Consider the following 20,534-nt stretch of genomic DNA (forward strand, 5'->3'; position numbering starts at 1 on the left):
CAGAAGTCGTAACACAGTTTAACCTGGGCGGATCCCATTTTCCCATGGGTGGATCCCAGTTGACCCTGAGCGAATCACAGTTTACCTGAGAGGATCACAGTTTAACACAGCTGAAAACTTCTCCACGCTGCTTTCAAGCTCTGAGTTAACAACGTACGCTTCACTGGGAGGCTGTCTGAAGGTGTACACATGTCTCAGATGGACTTGGTATCACATTAGGAATGATATTCAGTGATAAGTTGGGCAACAATAGCTGGTTTTAAGGATTTGTTCGAGAGGATCACAACTTAACACAGCTGAAGACTTCTCCACGCTGCTTTCAAACTGTGAGTAAACAACGTGTGCTTCACTGGGAGGCTGTCTGAAGGTGTACACAGGTCTCAGATGGACTTGGTATCACATTAAGAACGATATTCAGAAATAAGTCTGGCAACAATAGCTGGTTTAAATGATTTATTGGAGCTCGCAATGTTTTGAACAGACATCCCCAGTCAACTCGTTTTTCTTTTTGTAGTCCTCGCTGTTCGCGTCCGGATATCGCCATCGTAACCACAACCTCACACACTGGTACTGAATGTGCATCAACGTGTTCCTATCCAGCCAAATATACCAAAAGATTGATGTAAACGACAGAAGAAGCGATCGAAATGTGTATTTCAGTCGAAGGCCACGCCTCCACATCTGTCAACCAGTTGATCGGGGAACCAGTTAATGCGGAACACCGGTAATACTGCTTGCTTGGTTTTTGGGGGGGAGTGTTCTTATTACACATCCATGTCATTATCTATATATACAGTCTATGGTCATGATCCATGTGTGCTGTCAACACGGGTCCTCCGATGGTGGTTAATGGAGCAACAGTACATACATGTCGGTTTTTGGGTTGTTTAAGGACATGTACAAATGTGAGAACAATGTACAATTTGTTTACATTATTATTAATCATATTACACACCCATGTTTAGAGCTTATGTCATTATTATTATTACTACAGGATAATTGTTTTTATTAAAGTTATTAACCTGAATATTATTATTATTATGAATAGTATTATATTATGTTTGTATTATAATCATTATTTTATTATTATAATTTTTTTTATTATTATATTAAATGATATATGTTTAAGTTCCCTCTGAGACTTGTTCAAACCGTATATTTAATTAACCTCAATGCCCAAATTAATTAATCTCACTCAAGGGATTAAAATAATTGAATACAGTGGGGTTTTTCGACAAAATATTCACTATAAACTACTTTTTAGACATTATTTAAATCATTTAATCAAATAAGTAAGTTGTTTTAAGGCCTTAACTCACTAAAAAAATACATGTAGCCAACTTTACAGTGATTTCACGACTAACACTTGATGGCCTGTCACACTGCAAGCTTCACTGAAACCTCTATAAATCCAGGATATCTGAGGGGTACATCACATTAACACGAGATCTACCCATCAAGAGCTGTTAGTGTGTATGAAGAAGATGATGAGGAATGAAAACAATACAATGTACCCTTTATTTATTTGTTACTTTTTAGTGGAAAGTTAGTATTGCAGTATTTTTAAACTATCCTTCAAGTACTCTAAGAAAGTGTCAGCTTTAAGGGTGTGACTCATTTTGCAGGAGCTAAGACTTTAATAATTGAACTGCAAACTGTAGGTATGTGTGTAAGCTATGACAAAGTACACAAGGCAAGTTTATTTATATAGCACCTTTCAACACAAGGCAATTCAAAGTGCTCTACAAAAATGAAAGACATTCAGAAAATGGCATTTAAAAACAAAGATAATAAAATAAACATTAAAAGAAAAAATACATGAATAAAAGTTACAGTGCAGTTTAAGATCCTTTGCTCTTAACACTAATTTCTTGCCCTATTCTTATTTTTTCTCCTTTCCAATAGGGTCCCCGACTCCTATTTTTAACACTTCGATAGGGTCCCCGACTCCTATTTTTAACACTTCGATAGGGTCCCCGACTCCTATTTTTAACACTTCGATAGGGTCCCCGACTCCTATTTTTAACACTTCGATAGGGTCCCCGACTCCTATGTATTTTTTATAACACTTCTTAGGGTCCCGGACACCTAAACCTTGTGCACAATTGTAATATATCAATTTCTTCAGCCTGGATTTAAAAGCAGTAAGAACACTTCGATAGGGTCCCCGACTCCTATTTTCTATAATATGATAATGTAACCTACATTATCATACAAGCTCAGTTTATTTCGGAATAGACCCTAATTATTATGACAGCAGCAAAGCTTATGGGAAGTTAATGGATTGCAGCAGTATTCTTGATCATTGATTTATTTCATTTTGACAACAACAAGCATCTTGAGCAGACATGGATTTACGAGATCAGAACATTATCTGCTGTTGTAAAATGAAACTATAGTCAAGCGACATTTACAAAGCCATTTCAATATTTGCTTTTACTAATTTTGGAAATAATCAAGAAAAAATGTATTTTTACTAAAGATTGAATTGATTGAATTGGGAGGGATGAGACCCTCTTTAATGGTCTCACATGCAGAGCACACAGCACACACAGTGACATTTGTTATCTGCATTTAACCCTAGTACCAGGAGTAGGGATGGGTATCGTATCGTTAAGGTTTTAACGGTATACTACTTTTATCGATACCGCTTATCGGTCCGGTCTTTTAACGGTATATTCTTATCGGTTATTTTGGAGAGAAAAAACAAGGTAAACTAACTAAACAAATTGTGAACAAAACTAAATCAATTTTTATTTAAATTAAATACATAATATTTCACATCAAAAGAAACAACAGTGTTTTAACAAATCATATTAAATAATGTGATGACAGAACTGTAAACAGAATAGCTGAAACTTTAACTAAATAAATAACTCAGTTACCTCTAATCATTAACCCATGTTTGTATAATGTAGTTAACTCGGTGTGTTGCTGCTAGCATACATAACATACCTGACGTGGAAACGTTACTCGTGGACGCAGGGCCGTTTCTAGCTTTTTGGGGGCCCTATGTAAGATGCTGTTTGGGGGCCCTAGTTTTGACAGTTTTTTAACTATAATGGGGGGGATTCAGAAGCCTTTAAGAGGATCTGTGGAGATGCATCAATCTGTTACACTTTAATAGGAAAACAGGCTAATTTCACGAAAACCAAGCAATTGAAAATTACAAAAAATGATATTAAAAAGGTAAACAATAAGGCTCCTCTTTGTCAATAAATGCAAGAGATGCAGCATTTTCTCAACAATGTTTAATTTACATTTGTCATCTTCCTCAGACGATCGTTGGGCTGTCAACCCTAACCCTTTACCCCAAAAACTCAAGCCACAGCTTTGCTATCATTGCAGTTTAGTCGTGTTTATATCCTACATTGGATTTGTAAGCATATAATGCTTCACCGAACACACAGTGGCGACTAGGGACAGGTGGGGCACAGCCCCACCTAGTGTGAGCAGAAAGTATTACAAATAATGATTACAACAAAATGCAAAAAATAAATTACAAAATATATAAAATATATTTTAAGATCATGTTTAATCATCTGATTCGTCTGTACATTGCTGTTTTAGTCTGTGTTCTTCTAATGAGTGTCTACAGTGTGTGCCTATTGAGCTGTTTAGAGCCATGTGGGACAAAACCCGATCATGCCCCTCCCTCTCATTGTCTAAGTCAATGGTGACTGTAAAAACTACACTGCACATGCTCAGAGTATTGTCCTATTTAATGTGTGTGGCAAAAAAATAATGACCATAGGGCCATAGAGCTGCCATCCCCACCATACGTCATCTCACATAATTCAGAGCTGATTGGCTAAGTACGTGTGCCGCAAAAAGTGTGGTGTGTGAAGAGGAGGAGAGAGACGCATCCTAAAACCAGGAAGTAAGCTGCGCATGGCTTCCCTCCACAGAAAAGCAATGAGATTTCTCCATAGGATTTTAGAAAATAGCTCAAAATAAGATCTGTGGGAAACGTACCTGTTAGATAAATGCACGTTTTGTTCAGCCGGATAATATCCACATGTCTACCCTACTGTTATAATTTTCTAATCTTAAATCTATCGATTAGATTTATGATAGACTTTTGAAACTACAAGAAGATAAGGAGGACTTTTACAAAAAAGTAATAGAGATTTTTGTCCAGAAGGATAGGCAAATGGACTTCATCTTCAAGTCAAGGTAAGACCGCAATTGTATTGAAAATGGGATCTTACTAAGAGAGAACAATTCAATATTTAAATGATAAAATTACATTTTTTGGGTATCCTTTTGTTGAACTGTCTGTTTAAAATTAATCGAAGCATCAGACAAAAAAATCTTTTGAAAATAATATTATATTTTGATTTAGGTCAAAATATAATATTTGTAAACCTGAAGAGTCAGTGCCAGTGCCTCACCAGCCATGAACCTCACTGCAGAAGCTTATATATAGACATCTACGTTTTTTGTGCCCCACCACTTTTGTACATTTAAAAACGCCACTGCGAACACAGGAGGGGGCTTGGCTGTCTACAGTGTGCATCTGGACCCGGTGACGACATTACCTATTGACGCAGCAACCACTGTAAGTTATATTCTTGTTTAATTAGACTTCTCTGTTTCATTTATTCGACTCTGTATAATTGTTATTGTAGCTTAAACGGCTAAATCGCGTTTGAGAGATTTTAAATCTCAGATCTGCTCAGGCGAAACCTGCTTCACAGGTCTCAGCACTCAAGCCTGCATTAATATAGGCAGGGCCAGTCTATTGATAGCGTGAAGTACAACCGCGTGACTCAGTCATTTTTTACCTTAAAAATCATTTAAATACCGCATTTAAAATCTGATGAACTCAGTGTGCATCTGGACCCGGTGACGACATTATTGACGCAGCAACCACTGTAAGTTATATTCTTGTTTAATTAGACTTCTCTGTTTCATTTATTCGACTCTGTATAATTGTTATTGTAGCTTAAACGGCTAAATCGCGTTTGAGAGATTTTAAATCTCAGATCTGCTCAGGCGAAACCTGCTTCACAGGTCTCAGCACTCAAGCCTGCATTAATATAGGCAGGGCCAGTCTATTGATAGCGTGAAGTACAACCGCGTGACTCAGTAATTTTTTACCTTAAAAAGCATTTAAATACCGCATTTAAAATCTGATGAACTCAGTGTGCATCTGGACCCGGTGACGACATTACCTATTGACGCAGCAACCACTGTAAGTTATATTCTTGTTTAATTAGACTTCTCTGTTTCATTTATTCGACTCTGTATAATTGTTATTGTAGCTTAAACGGCTAAATCGCGTTTGAGAGATTTTAAATCTCAGATCTACTCAGGCGAAACCTGCTTCACAGGTCTCAGCACTCAAGCCTGCATTAATATAGGCAGGGCCAGTCTATTGATAGCGTGAAGTACAACCGCGTGACTCAGTCATTTTTTACCTTAAAAAGCATTTAAATACCGCATTTAAAATCTGAAGAACTCAGTGTGCATCTGGACCCGGGTGACGACATTACCTATTGACGCAGCAACCACTGTAAGTTATATTCTTGTTTAATTAGACTTCTCTGTTTCATTTATTCGACTCTGTATAATTGTTATTGTAGCTTAAACGGCTAAATCGCGTTTGAGAGATTTTAAATCTCAGATCTGCTCAGGCGAAACCTGCTTCACAGGTCTCAGCACTCAAGCCTGCATTAATATAGGCAGGGCCAGTCTATTGATAGCGTGAAGTACAACCGCGTGACTCAGTCATTTTTTACCTTAAAAAGCATTTAAATACCGCATTTAAAATCTGATGAACTCAGTGTGCATCTGGACCCGGTGACGACATTACCTATTGACGCAGCAACCACTGTAAGTTATATTCTTGTTTAATTAGACTTCTCTGTTTCATTTATTCGACTCTGTATAATTGTTATTGTAGCTTAAACGGCTAAATCGCGTTTGAGAGATTTTAAATCTCAGATCTGCTCAGGCGAAACCTGCTTCACAGGTCTCAGCACTCAAGCCTGCATTAATATAGGCAGGGCCAGTCTATTGATAGCGTGAAGTACAACCGCGTGACTCAGTCATTTTTTACCTTAAAAAGCATTTAAATACCGCATTTAAAATCTGAAGAACTCAGTGTGCATCTGGACCCAGTGACGACATTACCTATTGACGCAGCAACCACTGTAAGTTATATTCTTGTTTAATTAGACTTCTCTGTTTCATTTATTCGACTCTGTATAATTGTTATTGTAGCTTAAACGGCTAAATCGCGTTTGAGAGATTTTAAATCTCAGATCTGCTCAGGCGAAACCTGCTTCACAGGTCTCAGCTCTCAAGCCTGCATTAATATAGGCATGGCCAGTCTATTGATAGCGTGAAGTACAACTGCGTGACTCAGTCATTTTTTACCTTAAAAAGCATTTAAATACCGCATTTAAAATCTGATGAACTCAGTGTGCATCTGGACCCAGTGACGACATTACCTATTGACGCAGCAACCACTGTAAGTTATATTCTTGTTTAATTAGACTTCTCTGTTTCATTTATTCGACTCTGTATAATTGTTATTGTAGCTTAAACGGCTAAATCGCGTTTGAGAGATTTTAAATCTCAGATCTGCTCAGGCAAAACCTGCTTCACAGGTCTCAGCACTCAAGCCTGCATTAATATAGGCAGGGCCAGTCTATTGATAGCGTGAAGTACAACCGCGTGACTCAGTAATTTTTTACCTTAAAAAGCATTTAAATACCGCATTTAAAATCTGATGAACTCAGTGTGCATCTGGACCCGGTGACGACATTACCTATTGACGCAGCAACCACTGTAAGTTATATTCTTGTTTAATTAGACTTCTCTGTTTCATTTATTCGACTCTGTATAATTGTTATTGTAGCTTAAACGGCTAAATCGCGTTTGAGAGATTTTAAATCTCAGATCTGCTCAGGCGAAACCTGCTTCACAGATCTCAGCACTCAAGCCTGCATTAATATAGGCAGGGCCAGTCTATTGTCGCCCATCAGCTGTAGATAGTTAACTAATTAGAGGGGCGTGGCCCTACAGCTGTGAGAACTGAGCAATCAGGCGTCCATTCTGGGTAGCTCTTTCCTGGAGCGTCAGCTTCAGCGTCAGACAACCGAAGACTGACAAAGAATTTGGAGTCCTGCGGGAGTAAGACTGACAAAGACATTGGAGTCCTGCGGGAGGCAAAGAGGGAGGCAAAGAGGAGGCAAATCCTACTCTGATTGAGCTGGTGTCTTATTTCTCTTTTCTTTAGTCTTCAAGCCCCTCATGCTATAATCATGTGTATTTTCTCCATTCCTGTTCATGTGTCTTCTCGCAATTATCACTGGCCCCGTGTATCTCCTAATCGATATAACCGGCCTGCTCTCGTCTATCCCACGTGCTCCACTGAGATCCAACATCTAGTTTCTGGTGGCCTGTGGAATTGCCAGTCAGCTGTTCCTAAGGCTGACTTCATCTCTGGCTACGCCTCCCTGCAGTCTCTGGATTTCCTTGCTCTCACTGAGACCTGGATTACTCCATCCAACACATCCACCCCAGCAGCTCTCTCCACTGCATATTCCTTCTCCCATACACCCAGACCCACTGGCAGAGGAGGTGGCACTGGTCTCCTGCTCTCTCCCAAATGGAGCTTTTCCCTCTTCAAACTACCTAATTTCACTCCTTCCACCTTTGAATTCCATGCCGTCACAGTAACCCATACAGTTAACCATTGTTGTTCTCTACCGTCCACCAGGCGCCTTGGGGGACTTCTTGGAGGAATTAGATAATCTCCTCTCACACATCCCTGAAACTGGCCCTCCCGCTGTACTTCTCGGAGACTTCAACCTCCAGACGGGGAAGATAGACGAACTAACATCTCTGTTAACCGCCTTTGCTTTCTCACTGTCTCCGTCCCCGTCGACTCATAAAGCTGGCAATGTCCTTGATCTCATATTCTCAAGGAACTGCCCTACTTCTAACCTCTCTGTAAACCCGCTCCACACATCCGATCACTTCTTCATTTCATTCTCTCTACCCCTTTCCAAACATAACAAACTAATCTCGTCTTATCCTGCACTTGTCCGCCGTAACCTTCGCTCCCTCTCCCCCTCTACCTTTGCCTCGTCGGTGCTCTCTGCCCTCCCTTCCTCTGACTCGTTCCAACTCCTGCCACCAAACTCTGCTGCAGAAACTCTCATCTCTACTCTCTCATCCTCTCTGGACTCTCTCTGTCCTCTCACATCTCGGCAGGCTCGTCAGTCCCCTCCTGCTCCCTGGCTAAATGATGCGCTGCGTGCTAATAGAACCGTCCTTAGGGCAGCAGAGCGGAAATGGTGGAAATCCAAACACCGCCACGACCTCCTAACCTATCAGGCTCTCCTCTCCTCTTTCTCTGCTTCAATCTCTCAGGCAAAAAGCACTTTCTTTCAAGATAAGATCCAATCTTCCTATTCCAATCCTAAAAAACTATTTTCCATCTTCTCCACCCTCTTGGACCCTCCAAAAGCCCCTCCCCCCTCCTCACTTCTGTCAAGCGACTTTGTTACCCACTTTGAAAAAAAGGTTGATGATATTCGCTCTTCTTTTTCTGACTCACCTATACTCACCGCTGGGTCACCAGACCCTCCTTCCACCAACACACTTACCTCCTTTTCCCCTCTCTCTCCAAGTGAGGTTCTTACCCTCATTACTTCTGCCCGCCCTACCACCTGTCCTCTGGACCCTATCCCCTCAAACCTCCTTCAGACTATCGCTCCTGATATTCTACCGTTTCTCACCCATTTCATCAACACTTCTCTAACTTCTGGTCACTTTTCAAACAGTCTCAAGGAGGCAAGAGTAAACCCTCTCCTAAAGAAACCCACTCTCAACCCGTCTGATGTTATAAACTACAGGCCTGTCTCTCTCCTCCCGTTCCTGTCTAAATCACTTGAACGCGCTGTCTTTAAACAACTCTCCTGTTATCTCAATCAGAACAACCTTCTGGATCCGCACCAGTCTGGTTTCAAGGCAGATCACTCCACAGAAACTGCTCTCATTGCTGTCACGGAGGAACTGCACACTGCCAAAACTGCATCCCTCTCCTCTGTCATCATCCTGTTGGACCTGTCTGCTGCATTCGACACGGTGAATCATCAGATCCTCCTTCGCACTCTCCAAAAACATGGAGTTTCAGGCTCTGCTCTTTCCCTCCTCACCTCATACCTGAAAGACTGTACCTACAGGGTGACTTGGAGAGGGTCTGAGTCCGACCCTTGTCAATTAACTACAGGGGTCCCTCAGGGCTCTGTTCTTGGTCCCCTCCTCTTCTCCCTGTACACAAACTCACTCGGATCAGTCATTAGCCCGCATGGTTTTTCTTACCACTGCTACGCTGATGACACCCAATTAATTCTGTCCTTTCCCAGAGACCCAGGTCGTTGCACGCATCTCTGCTTGTGTAGCTGACATCTCTCAGTGGATGTCTGCTCACCACCTCAAGCTCAACCTTGACAAGACTGAGCTGCTCTACCTCCCGGGAAAAGATTGTCCCACTCTTGACCTAACAATCAACATCGGCACCTCAGTTGTTTCCCCGACTCAGACTGCAAGGAATCTGGGTGTGACCCTAGATAACAACCTGTCCTTCACTGCAAACATCGCTGCTACAACCCGTTGCTGCAGATACACGCTTTACAACATCAGGAAGATACGTCCCCAGCTGACACAGAAAGCGACTCAGGTTCTGGTCCAGGCTCTCGTCATCTCACGCCTAGACTACTGCAACTCCCTCCTGGCTGGTCTACCTGCATGTGCCATCCGACCTCTGCAGCTCATCCAGAATGCAGCGGCTCGTCTGGTCTTCAACCTTCCTAAATTTTCCCACACCACTCCGCTCCTCCGCTCCCTTCACTGGCTTCCGGTAACTGCTAGAATCCACTTCAAGACACTGGTACTTGCTTACCATGCTGCGAATGGATCTGGCCCTTCCTACATCCAGGACATGGTTAAACCGTACACCCCAGCGCGTGCACTACGCTCTGCATCAGCCAAACGACTCGCTGCGCCCTCGCTGCGAGGGGGACCCAAGTTCCCATCGGCAAAAACACGTGGGTTTGCTGTCCTGGCTCCAAGATGGTGGAATGAGCTCCCCATTGACATCAGGACGGCAGATAGCTTGCACATCTTCCGGCGCAAACTGAAAACTCATCTCTTTCGACTCCACTTTGAGCGTTAGAACTATTAACGAAGCACTTTTATACTAATAAAGGACTGGCTTACCTAAAGCCAGTTGAGTAGCACTTGAAATGTTTGGCTCTATGAAACCTGATGTACTTATATGATTCTGTTTTCTTCAAGGTTGTGTCTTCCTGGTCGAATGTACTTATTGTAAGTCGCTTTGGACAAAAGCGTCAGCTAAATGCAATGTAATGTAATGTAAATAAAGACGGCTTATTTTAATTCTCCCCAAATATATTGAGGCTGAACCTGAACTTTGAATTCTCTGCTCCCATCATAATCTTGACGATCTTGTTAAAATTGTGAATGCAGAATTAAAAATACTATGTAACTGGTTTGCAGTTAATAAATTATCCCTTAATGTGGCCAAAACAAATTACATGTTATTCAATACAAAGTCTGAGAGTAGAAATGACTGCATTATACGGATTTGCAATACAGAAATAGAAAAGGTTGGTGCTTGTTGACGAAAAACTCAATTGGAAGCACCATATAAATTATGTAGGCTACATGTTACAAACTCACTAGGGATGAGGAAGGTAACACACACCAGATGGGTTTGGTAATAATTATAAAAGGGTTTAATGGTTAACAACAAAGGTGTACAATAAAAACAGAACAAAAAATAGCCTACGCCAAACGAAAGGAGCCAAAAGGGCGCAGGTATGCTGCTAAATACCAGAAGAGGACTCTAATGCCCCGGCCACACGAGGACGAAAACGGCCGTTTGCGTTACTGTTTAGTGTCATATAGACCATTCGGCCATACGAGGACGACCGAATACGGCACTAAACGACTGAGGAAACGATAACGGGTCCCAAGGTGGATAGAACGGCATACGCAACGCTCTGGGGGGTCCAACGGCTCCGTGTGTACGCCCTATACGATCATTTTCTGATAATGATGAGGCAATAGCCCCACCTCTCCCCACCTCTGCTGCTCACCCCCGCGTCAAAGTAAACTGCACATTGAATTCAGATTATTTATCTTTCTCTCAATATGGACATAAACGCGAGTGAAGTCTAATCTGACAGGACGGAGACACGCAGCTCTGCTCACCTGCAGCTCCTCCCGCTGTGATGCGGCGGTGAACGGAGTAAAACACACACTTCAAGTCAGATCATCACCCTTAGCTATTTTATTTATTACCTCTCAAACTACCTAAACTAGTTATCAATATGTTTACTTTTACTGTCGGCCGAGTCACTCATTACTGGATCAACTGCTGCATGAAACAGACACTGGCGCGCTGTCCGAAGAGAGGGAGGAAAAAGAGAGGCTCCGTGTATTTTATTATTATAATATATAGATTCGTTATTCATTTGTTTTAAAGCTCAATAAATAACAAAGAAGACCTTTGACCGGCACTTTTATAATTTTGTCGGAAGATTTAAACTTTAATACACGTTGACTGGCGAAAAACTCTGCCCGGTTCCCTCGCCCCCACCGCGGAGAATAAACAGAAGGGCAACCATGACAACCATGCTTCTTCGCTGCTTTTGTGGAGGAAGTTACAGCGCCACGTACAGGCTCCTGCATATGTACTGCAGCTTCTCCAGCGGTTGGAGCTAAACGGAGCGGTCTCGTGTGGGCAGACACTATCCGGATAACTATTGCGTGTGGACGGAAGCTTGTTTGCGATTGCGTTAATCCTATGCGTTTAGCCGTTTTCGTCCTCGTGTGGCCGGGGTCTAAAGGTGAGCCTAATCAGGCAGCTGTGATCACTAACAATCACCACTAATAGATGGAGGCTGCGGGCAGGGTGCGAACTGGAGGGGAGCAGGGGGAGCTATAGCTCCCCTAGTGGTGACATGAGCTCCCCTGGGAACATGGTTTGTGAAATTTGGGGGGAGCTCTCTAAAATACTGATACGATGACCAAATAAATTCCATTTTGGGCATGTTTTTTTTTTTCAAAGGTGTAAAATAAGTGAAATAAAATTATATTTAGAGTTTATGATTCATGAAAAAAGTGTCGCCTGCTTGCACGCTGCCCGCAGCTCCACCCACTACCCACTCACAAGCTCGTTTAGTTAGCACTGCCTGTTTACCAGGCATTGTTGCTGCTGCTGACATGTCGAAAAGAAAAAAACAACGTACCTTGGGCAATTTCTTTAAAAAGACGGCCAAACAACCTGATCAAGAAGACCAACCGAATGTAGCTGGTGGTAGCACATCGTACGTTGTGACTGCTGCTACAACATAACCGAGAGAGGAGGGAGCTAACGTCAGTGCTAGTGCTAACTTGACAGCTAACGTTAACTTGGGGGCTGAAGAGACACACGAAGACGAGCCGTTGAGTGTGTGGCGTCGCGTCTCTCCAGACAGTGAGAGGGTTGTGTTGTGCTATAGCTGTATTATTAATATTAATATTGTTCATGGTTGGTGCCGCTGGCTGCTCTTATCGCGTGTGTTCGGCTCTGTGTAGGCTACAGCCATAATAGGCTATAGCCCATGTGAAACAATGTAGCCTGTTTGAGTAATTTTAAATTGATTTAATTAAACAGTCAAACGTTACATTGGTGGTCCGTGGATGATTTATTATCAAGTTGATTGAAGTTTGCGTAGCCCATAGTGCTCGGGAAATGGGGAAATGCAGCTAACAAGAGGGGGAAAAGAAAACACTACTCTAAGCACAAAACAGTACACACTACTCTAAACACACATCACCACACGCTATACTCTAAACCAGTGGTTCCCAAACGGTGTGCCGTGAGGCAAGTCCGGGTGTGCCGTGGGATTTTGTGATGGGATACGTTATTATTGCAATATACAACTACACAAAAATAATTATTTAATTTACTATATCAGTACTTTGTAGGTTTATACGTAATCTGCGCGACTTGCGCGTCCACATCTCCACGTGCAGTGCTGCATAAACATGGCTGAGTCAGCGATAACTGCCCATTATTTTGAGTTCGTCCGAAGAATAGACAGGAATGTGACGGTGAGGTGCAAACTGTGTCCAGGCCAGAAGCTGTTATCCACTGCTGGAAACACCACGTCAAACCTCAACAAGCACCTGCAAAGAACACATGCTAAGGTGAAGCTACTGTACACGCTATTTGTTGTTTGTTTATATCACGTTGTCTGTTCTTCTTCTCTGTCTTGCGGTTGTTGCCTGTTTTGAATGAACACACTACCGCCGCCTGCTGGTAAGGAAAGTTATTGCCACTCACGCATGCGCAGTTCGTACGTGCTCGGCGAGTAAAGTAACGAGTTACTTTATGTAGATAGTAACGAAGAAGTGTAATATATAACTTTTTAAAAAAGTAATATGTAATATATTAAAATTTTTTAGTAACGACCCCATCTCTGGAGTTGGCGTTCTTTACTCTGATTTACATGAAGAACAACAGGAGGTCACGGCTCTCTGTTGAACAGGACTTGCGAGTGGCCCTCTCGTCAGTGCCACCAAGGATTAAAAAAATCTGCGCGCTCCGACAGGCACATGTATCTCACTAATTTGTAAGTCGGCAAAATATTTACAATAGCACATGTTTCAATGCTGATTGCTGAAATGTTACATTTATAATTTGTAGTTCAGGACCATGGACAATGCAGCTTCCTTGCATTGACAGTTCTCTGTGCTGAATTTCTGCTGAGTTTCCTTTGCCTCATTTTTAATTGTGTGACCTGTCTGGTTTAAATGAGTGTGTTGCTGCTTTGATGAAGCTTAATTTGATAAAGTTTCAAATTAATTTCTGAAATATTTCACGAGTAATATAGTTGTCTTTGTCACATTTTATTTGGCATTAGTAAATAATTATGCACATTTACAGATATTTTACATGATATGAGTGATAACACGTGTTATAAGGGCTATTTTGCACAATAGGTGTGCCTTGGGATTTTTACTTGTCCTTTGGTGTGCCTTGGGCACAAAAAGTTTGGGAACCACTGCTCTAAACACATAACTAAACACCCCTATCCCACAACGCTAACACAGTTCAGAAGAGTCAAATACAATCTACTAGTTTTATGTGTCCACACAGGAACAAGAAGAGTGAGGCGTCTGATAGCAACAGAGCCTCCCGAGTGATAGCTGTCCCCAGGCTTTGTAGCGTCATCTCTCGCAGGTGTGCGCTGAGATGGCCCGGGGATTGGAGCGCGTTGGGCCCGGTGTGCTCCAATCAGTGTCTTCAGGGCGGAACCCGGAGTTGGTAGCCAGTCACCTTGAAGCAATCACACAGCTTATTTACATGACAGGATAGCAAAACGGTATTAACAGGACCGGAGAGGCAACAGCCGTCACATACAGACTAAGCTGTCAAAAACAATAGGTATTTTGTATCATACTAAGAACATTCTTGAAGAAAAGATACCCTTTATAACTTTCTATTTCTCCCTTACCTTTACTACTGCTCCGAAATATGGGGAAACACGTACTCAACAAATCTACAAAAAATAATAACATCCCAAAAAAAAGTATTACGAATAGTCTGAGGTGTTGGTAAATATGAACACACAACTCCCATATTTAAAAAAACTCAATCTATTAAAATGTGTTGAGATAGTACAGCTTAAAACAGTACTGATTATGCACAACATTTTCCATAAGAAAATGCCTAATAACATTCAAAAGCAGTTCCAAACCACAGCGTGAACATATATGAATGTAAAAAAAGTCACTTGAAAATAAGTGTTCACAATGTTTATATGCAATTATGCATATATTATTATTATTATTCATTTGCCAAGTACATGTGTACCTATGTATATATTTATATATAGTATTTTAATTTCCAAAAAAATATAGTTGAAACTGCTATTGACATGTGCAGAAAATGACCTTATATCTAGTTTTCGTATATATATGCATTTATTGTTTTCCTGCCCTAACTTTTATTTAATTTTTTCTCCTGTTTTCTTTATTTCTTTGTACTCCTTCATTTCTATATGTTTTTGACGCAATAATGCCGCTGTATTAGGATGATGCACGAGAGGACTACTTTCCACAAGCTATGCTTCAGCCCTCCCGCTTCTACTAATTTTGTTCATCTTTGTGTGTATGAATTAAACTTTTTTTTGTTTTTCGGATGAATAAAAAAAATAATACTTTCAGCTTGGGGGCCCCCTAGTGGCCGCGGGGGCCCTATGCCCCCGCATAGTCCGCCTATAGGAAGAAACGGCCCTGCGTGGACGGGGCTACAGAGCTACTAGAAAGAAAGTCGAACCCGGTGCATTTCTCCGTCTGAATGTGGTGCACTTTTGCTAAATGTTTAGACAAATTGCTCGTGCGCCCTTACATGCTAAACTCTTATTGCACTTTTGGTAACGAGGATTGTCCACATCGAGACGGGTATAGTTTAACCACACCTCGGAGTGCGTTCGCTCCGCCATCTCCTCCGTGTGTGTGTTGCTGCATGTAGCAGCTGCGTGTGTGTAAACTGCGTGTGTGTAAACTGCCCCGCCCCCTCGCAAGCAGGCGGGGGAGAGAGATCTCTCACCTGGATTGGAAAGATCGAAAATACTAAAAAGACGCATTTTGCACACTTTTTGCATATTAAAAACGGAGTTGGCAACACTAAAACTGCAATATAATGTTTGTGTAGCAATAATACATAGGCCTATATATTTTTTACATGTCTCCAGTACCGATAACAAGACCGTTAACGTCGGAGCTTAACGGTAGGCCTTCCACGGTCTTTAATAATTCAGCCCCGGGGCCCGTTTAATACCGGGGCTCGGTACCATAGCTCGGTACGGTACCCATCCCTAACCAGGAGTCTAGTAGGCTACTAGGAGCAGTGGGCAGCTATTGTACAGCGCCCGGGGAGCAATGGGAGTGGGGGGGAAGGGGGATATCCGGTGCCTTGCTCAAGGGCAGGGCAGGAGGTGAACTGGGACCTCTCCAAGGCCGTTTCTCAATGTCGAGTAAACCTGCTGCAGAGCAACTATTTGAAGTAGCCTATATTACGTCATCGAGTGGCGCCACTCTATGACTACTTGAAATAGTGGCTCTGCAGCATGTGTACTCGACATTGAGAAACGGCCCAAGTAGCAGTCCACACTCCATATTGTAGGTCTGGTCGGGGACTTGAACCAGCGACCCTGTGTCTCACAGTCCAAGCCCCTACTGACTGAGCCACTGCCGGAGATTCCTCTTTGGCCGTGAAAAATATCAGAGCAGCATTAAAACCAGTCTTAACTTTTTGATACACATTTGAGGTTGAAAAACAAATGACTAACAAAACAAATATTACTGCTGACTTGTTGGTTAAAAAGGGAGAAAACAAGGAGAAGCATTATATATATATATTTTGTAACATTAGTGTCTACCGAAGTAAATAGAGGCATTAGAGAACTTTTATTGTGAAAGACAATTTCTTCACTATTGAATAATAAACAGAAGTGGCAGAAGTACTTAGATCTTGTACATAAGTCAAATGACTTATTTGAGTAAACAAAATCTGCAAAGTATCTAAAGATATTAAATAAATCTAGTGGCGTTAAAGTACACGATGTATCTCTGAATTGTAGTGGAGTAGAAGTACAAAGTAGCCAAACAATTGAAATACTCAAGTAAAGTACCTGAAAGTTGTATTTAAGTAAAGAACTTGAGTAAATCTACTTGGTGACTTTACACCACTGACAATATAATATAATATATACAACACATAATATATCTGCTATAATCAGAATTAGAAGACCTTTACGGCCCGTCCACACGGCAGCGTGCTTCAACGGAGACGCTTCCCATTCACTTTAAATGGGGTGACGTCACGCTTTGCCGAACTGCATTGTGGTTCCGTCGCGTCGCTTTGCCTCCATTGCTCGCTTCGAAAGTTGAGAAAAGTTCAACTTTTCAAGCGTCGACGGAAGCGCCAGCCGATCAATTAATATGCCAGTACAAGCTCTAGCCAATCAAACCTTGTGCTTGTGTGTCCGGGGCGGGAGATTAATGTGATTGGTTGTTGGTCGCACGCCAGACACGGCCACCGGCAAGCTTCAACGCGATGCTGCCGTGTGGACGTACCGTCACGGTACGTCCACACGGCCAAAGTTGAACTTTTCGCAACTTTCGAGGCGAGCAACGAAGGCAAAGCGAAGCGACGGAACCACAATGCAGTTCGGCAAAGCGTGACGTCACCCCATTCAAAGTGAATGGGAAGCGTCTCAGTTGAAGCACACGGCAGCGTTGCGTTGAAGCTTGGAACCACAATGCAGTTCAGCAAAGCGTGACGTCACCCCATTCAAAGTGAATGGGAAGCGTCTCTTGAAGCACACGGCAAAGTTGCGTTGAAGCTTGGAACCACAATGCAGTTCGGAAAAGCGTGACCTCACCCAAATGCAAAGTGAATGGGAAGCGTCTCCGTTGAAGCATGCAACGCTGCCGTGTGGACGTACCGTTATAGTCCCACAGAGGGGACATTTACATTGTTACAGCAGAAAAGAGCCAAAGACAGCTTAATGTTACCTAAACAGCATGCATAACATTACAGATTAAGAAAATTATAATAAAAAAGTTACACAATTTAATATGTAATACTTATTCATATTTAATATCTTCTTCTACAATGATTTCACTGATTTAAAGCTGTGTAACCATACACTTCTTAATGTTTTAAGCAGTTTAATATCAGTACTGTGTGTGCCTTCATCACCTTTCTCTTTATATTACCTTCAATGAAATGCTTTCACTGGATTTGCGAGCTTTATTTTGAAATGCGTACCGGAAGTAGGTAGAGTTCCCTCTGACGGTTCCACGCAGATCATTTGGTGTTAGTTGAGAGTCAGACCTCTCTCTGTTTGTGTTAAGACTCCTCTGCCGATTACAACTATCAAACTACCGGAACATTTAGCACCAGAAACAGCTAACACCGTCGGTAACCGGAACGGAAACTCCCCGGTGATGAAACGGCATTAGGACGACCGTAACTTTGGTGAGTTTGGTGTCTAAAAAGTTGTTTGACTACATTTTTAACAACGTTACCAACTGCAGTGTGGAAGTAACATTCACTGAAGTACTGTTCTTAAGTACACATATGAAGTACTTCTTGAGTATTTCCTTGAAGTGCCACCTTGTACTAATACTCCAAGACAATTTAAAGGGAAATATTGTAGTTTTTACTTCACTACTTTAATGTTTAAGCTTAGGTTAGTAGTACCAGAGTGTAGGAATACTCTGTTACAGTAAAAGTCCTGCATTCAAAATGTTGCAGTAGAACAATTGAAATACTCAATTAAAGGACAAGTCTACTTGAGTGAATGTACTTAGTTACTTTACATCACTGGTAACTAAGTACATTTATTCTTTACTTTATCTTTAATGCAACTTTAAACTACATTTAAAGGGGAATTGTTGTACTTTTTACTCAACTTTATTTGTCTGACAGCTAAAGTTATATTTCAGATTGATGAATATCCAATGTTCTAAGAATACTGAGGGGTGAAGTATTTTCTTTTTAAGCTAAATAAACATTTTAAACCCCTTTTTGGATCAGCTATACAATATAAATAGTACAACTGACTGGGAACATTTGCACTTTGACTACTTTCTAATACTTAAAGTACATTTAGGTTATAATAACAACCAAGACTTCGACTTAAGTACGGTTTTGAATGCAACACTATTACTTGTAGAGGAGTATTTTCACTTAAGTATTATCATCTGAATACTTCTTCCACCACTGTAAAATAGTCTCAAACAGTCGGTAATGTTTGTTCATTTGGTTCAATAGGGTAATTAATTCTGAATGTAGCCTACGTTTTTTTTCAGGGGTGTTTCCACATATAGCCAAGTGTATTTATACTTTTTACTTTGTGTATATCTGCAGTCTGTGGTCCGTTCATCCGTTCAAACACTTCTCCAGCAGTGGTTGTGGTTGTCAGGCCGTCCAGCTGGCCTCTTTTGTTGCAGCCTCACAAACTGATTAGCATGCACCGTCCTTTCGGAGCATCTGTCCCCACAGACGCTGCTATTGTTCCCCATTTGAAACTTGAAACTTGGCCCTTTTTTGTGTGCAACTGTCCACTCATTTTAAAAGCTTATAGACACCCCTTCTCCACACGCACACGTTGACCTAAAACCTGGAGAAAGTTCGGTCTGAGTGGATTAAAGCTGACAGGGAGGGGGGAGGGTCCCAGTTCAAGCTGTCAATCAGAGCTGAGTGATATGGGTGAAATCAATATGACAATATGAATATATAGTTTAATGCTGTTTTTATAGCGGGTTGCCTTACCTGTTAAAACCCCACATCAGCTAAATGTTATTAAATATAACATTACATTTCTGGGTAACAAAGGAACTGTTTATCCATTTTAAACCTTAATATATGATATCCCCTTTGTTAAGGACATTATCTACTAAGAGACAATTATCACAATATGAGATGCATTATCATTTTTGTGGCTTACAACCGCTAATACAACATCTATTGAAGGAACCCGTGTAGAAAGTTAACAGAATTTGAAAAATATAACATATTTTAAAAGCCTGTTTCACCGTTATGCGGTGTGACACAAGATCATACATTTTAACAGCTAAAATGTGTCAAAATAACTCATATCACAATATAATAATAGTGATAACAAACATTTGCCTCTATCCTAATTAAGACCTTTTCTGATTATTTAGGGAGTTATTCAGGGGTAACAATGTTCAGTATACCAGGTTTGGCTATTTTAGAACATAGTGTAGGACCAAATATGGGATACAAATAGCGACTTATAGTAATTGGATGATAACATATTCAGGTGGCTGCTAGAATGACTTCCTTCACCAGCCCCATGGTAATACATTTGGATGGTAGATTCGTGGCAGTTGGACAAAAAAGTTAGTTTCAAAACCTGGACCTTATATTTTAATGTGATTATGATGATTTTAATATGATATTGATCTTTCTTTAAAGTGCTGCATTATGTCTTTAATCTTTAATTAAAAGATTGATGAGTAACCCAGCTTTGTTAATCTGGATAGACGTGTCCCAATTTAGATCGTTACTCATGTGAAATAATGTGTTTAAACTGTTTACGCGGAGCAGTAATGGGACCAGACTATTGCCTTAATCTGCTTTTAATTGAATTATTAGTGCACACTGATTGTATTGTCCCTCACACACACACACACACACACACACACACACACACACACACACACACACACACACACACACACACACTCTCTCTCTCTCTCCGCCTCCGCCTGTGATGGAGACAGTTTGACGGGCTGCTCCCAGACACTTCACAGCCACAGACTTTATCTGTGTGTGTTGTCATGGTTAACTGGGTTAGGTGTGTATGTGTGTGTGTTGCTGGGGGTTTCCACTTCAGGGCAGGTGTGAAAAGTTTAAGTCGCCCGGCTGATGATGCCCTTTCAGTGAGAAACTGCTCTGT

The 20,534-nt window shown here is 41.4% G+C and overlaps 1 protein-coding gene across 3 annotated transcripts in view; it reads left to right on the plus strand.

Moving 5' to 3' along the window:
- The first annotated feature begins 30 nt into the window (after nucleotides 1-30).
- The window catches only part of LOC117535160 (E3 ubiquitin-protein ligase pellino homolog 1-like), a 38,667-nt gene continuing 18,163 nt past the window's right edge, over nucleotides 31-20,534 (plus strand). The window contains exons 1-2 of one of the 3 annotated variants that reach the window (XM_034199532.1): nucleotides 31-326; nucleotides 515-724. In XM_034199532.1, the coding sequence (XP_034055423.1) occupies nucleotides 712-724 (13 nt within the window). In that variant the 5' untranslated portion in view covers nucleotides 31-326; nucleotides 515-711. Of the gene's footprint in view, nucleotides 327-514; nucleotides 725-17,905; nucleotides 18,083-20,534 lie in introns of those variants that run through there. The other 2 variants (XM_034199534.1, XM_034199533.1) reach the window with 2 other exon arrangements.

Source organism: Gymnodraco acuticeps, unplaced genomic scaffold, assembly GCF_902827175.1.
Source record: "Gymnodraco acuticeps unplaced genomic scaffold, fGymAcu1.1, whole genome shotgun sequence".
Taxonomy (NCBI): Eukaryota; Metazoa; Chordata; class Actinopteri; order Perciformes; family Bathydraconidae; genus Gymnodraco; species Gymnodraco acuticeps.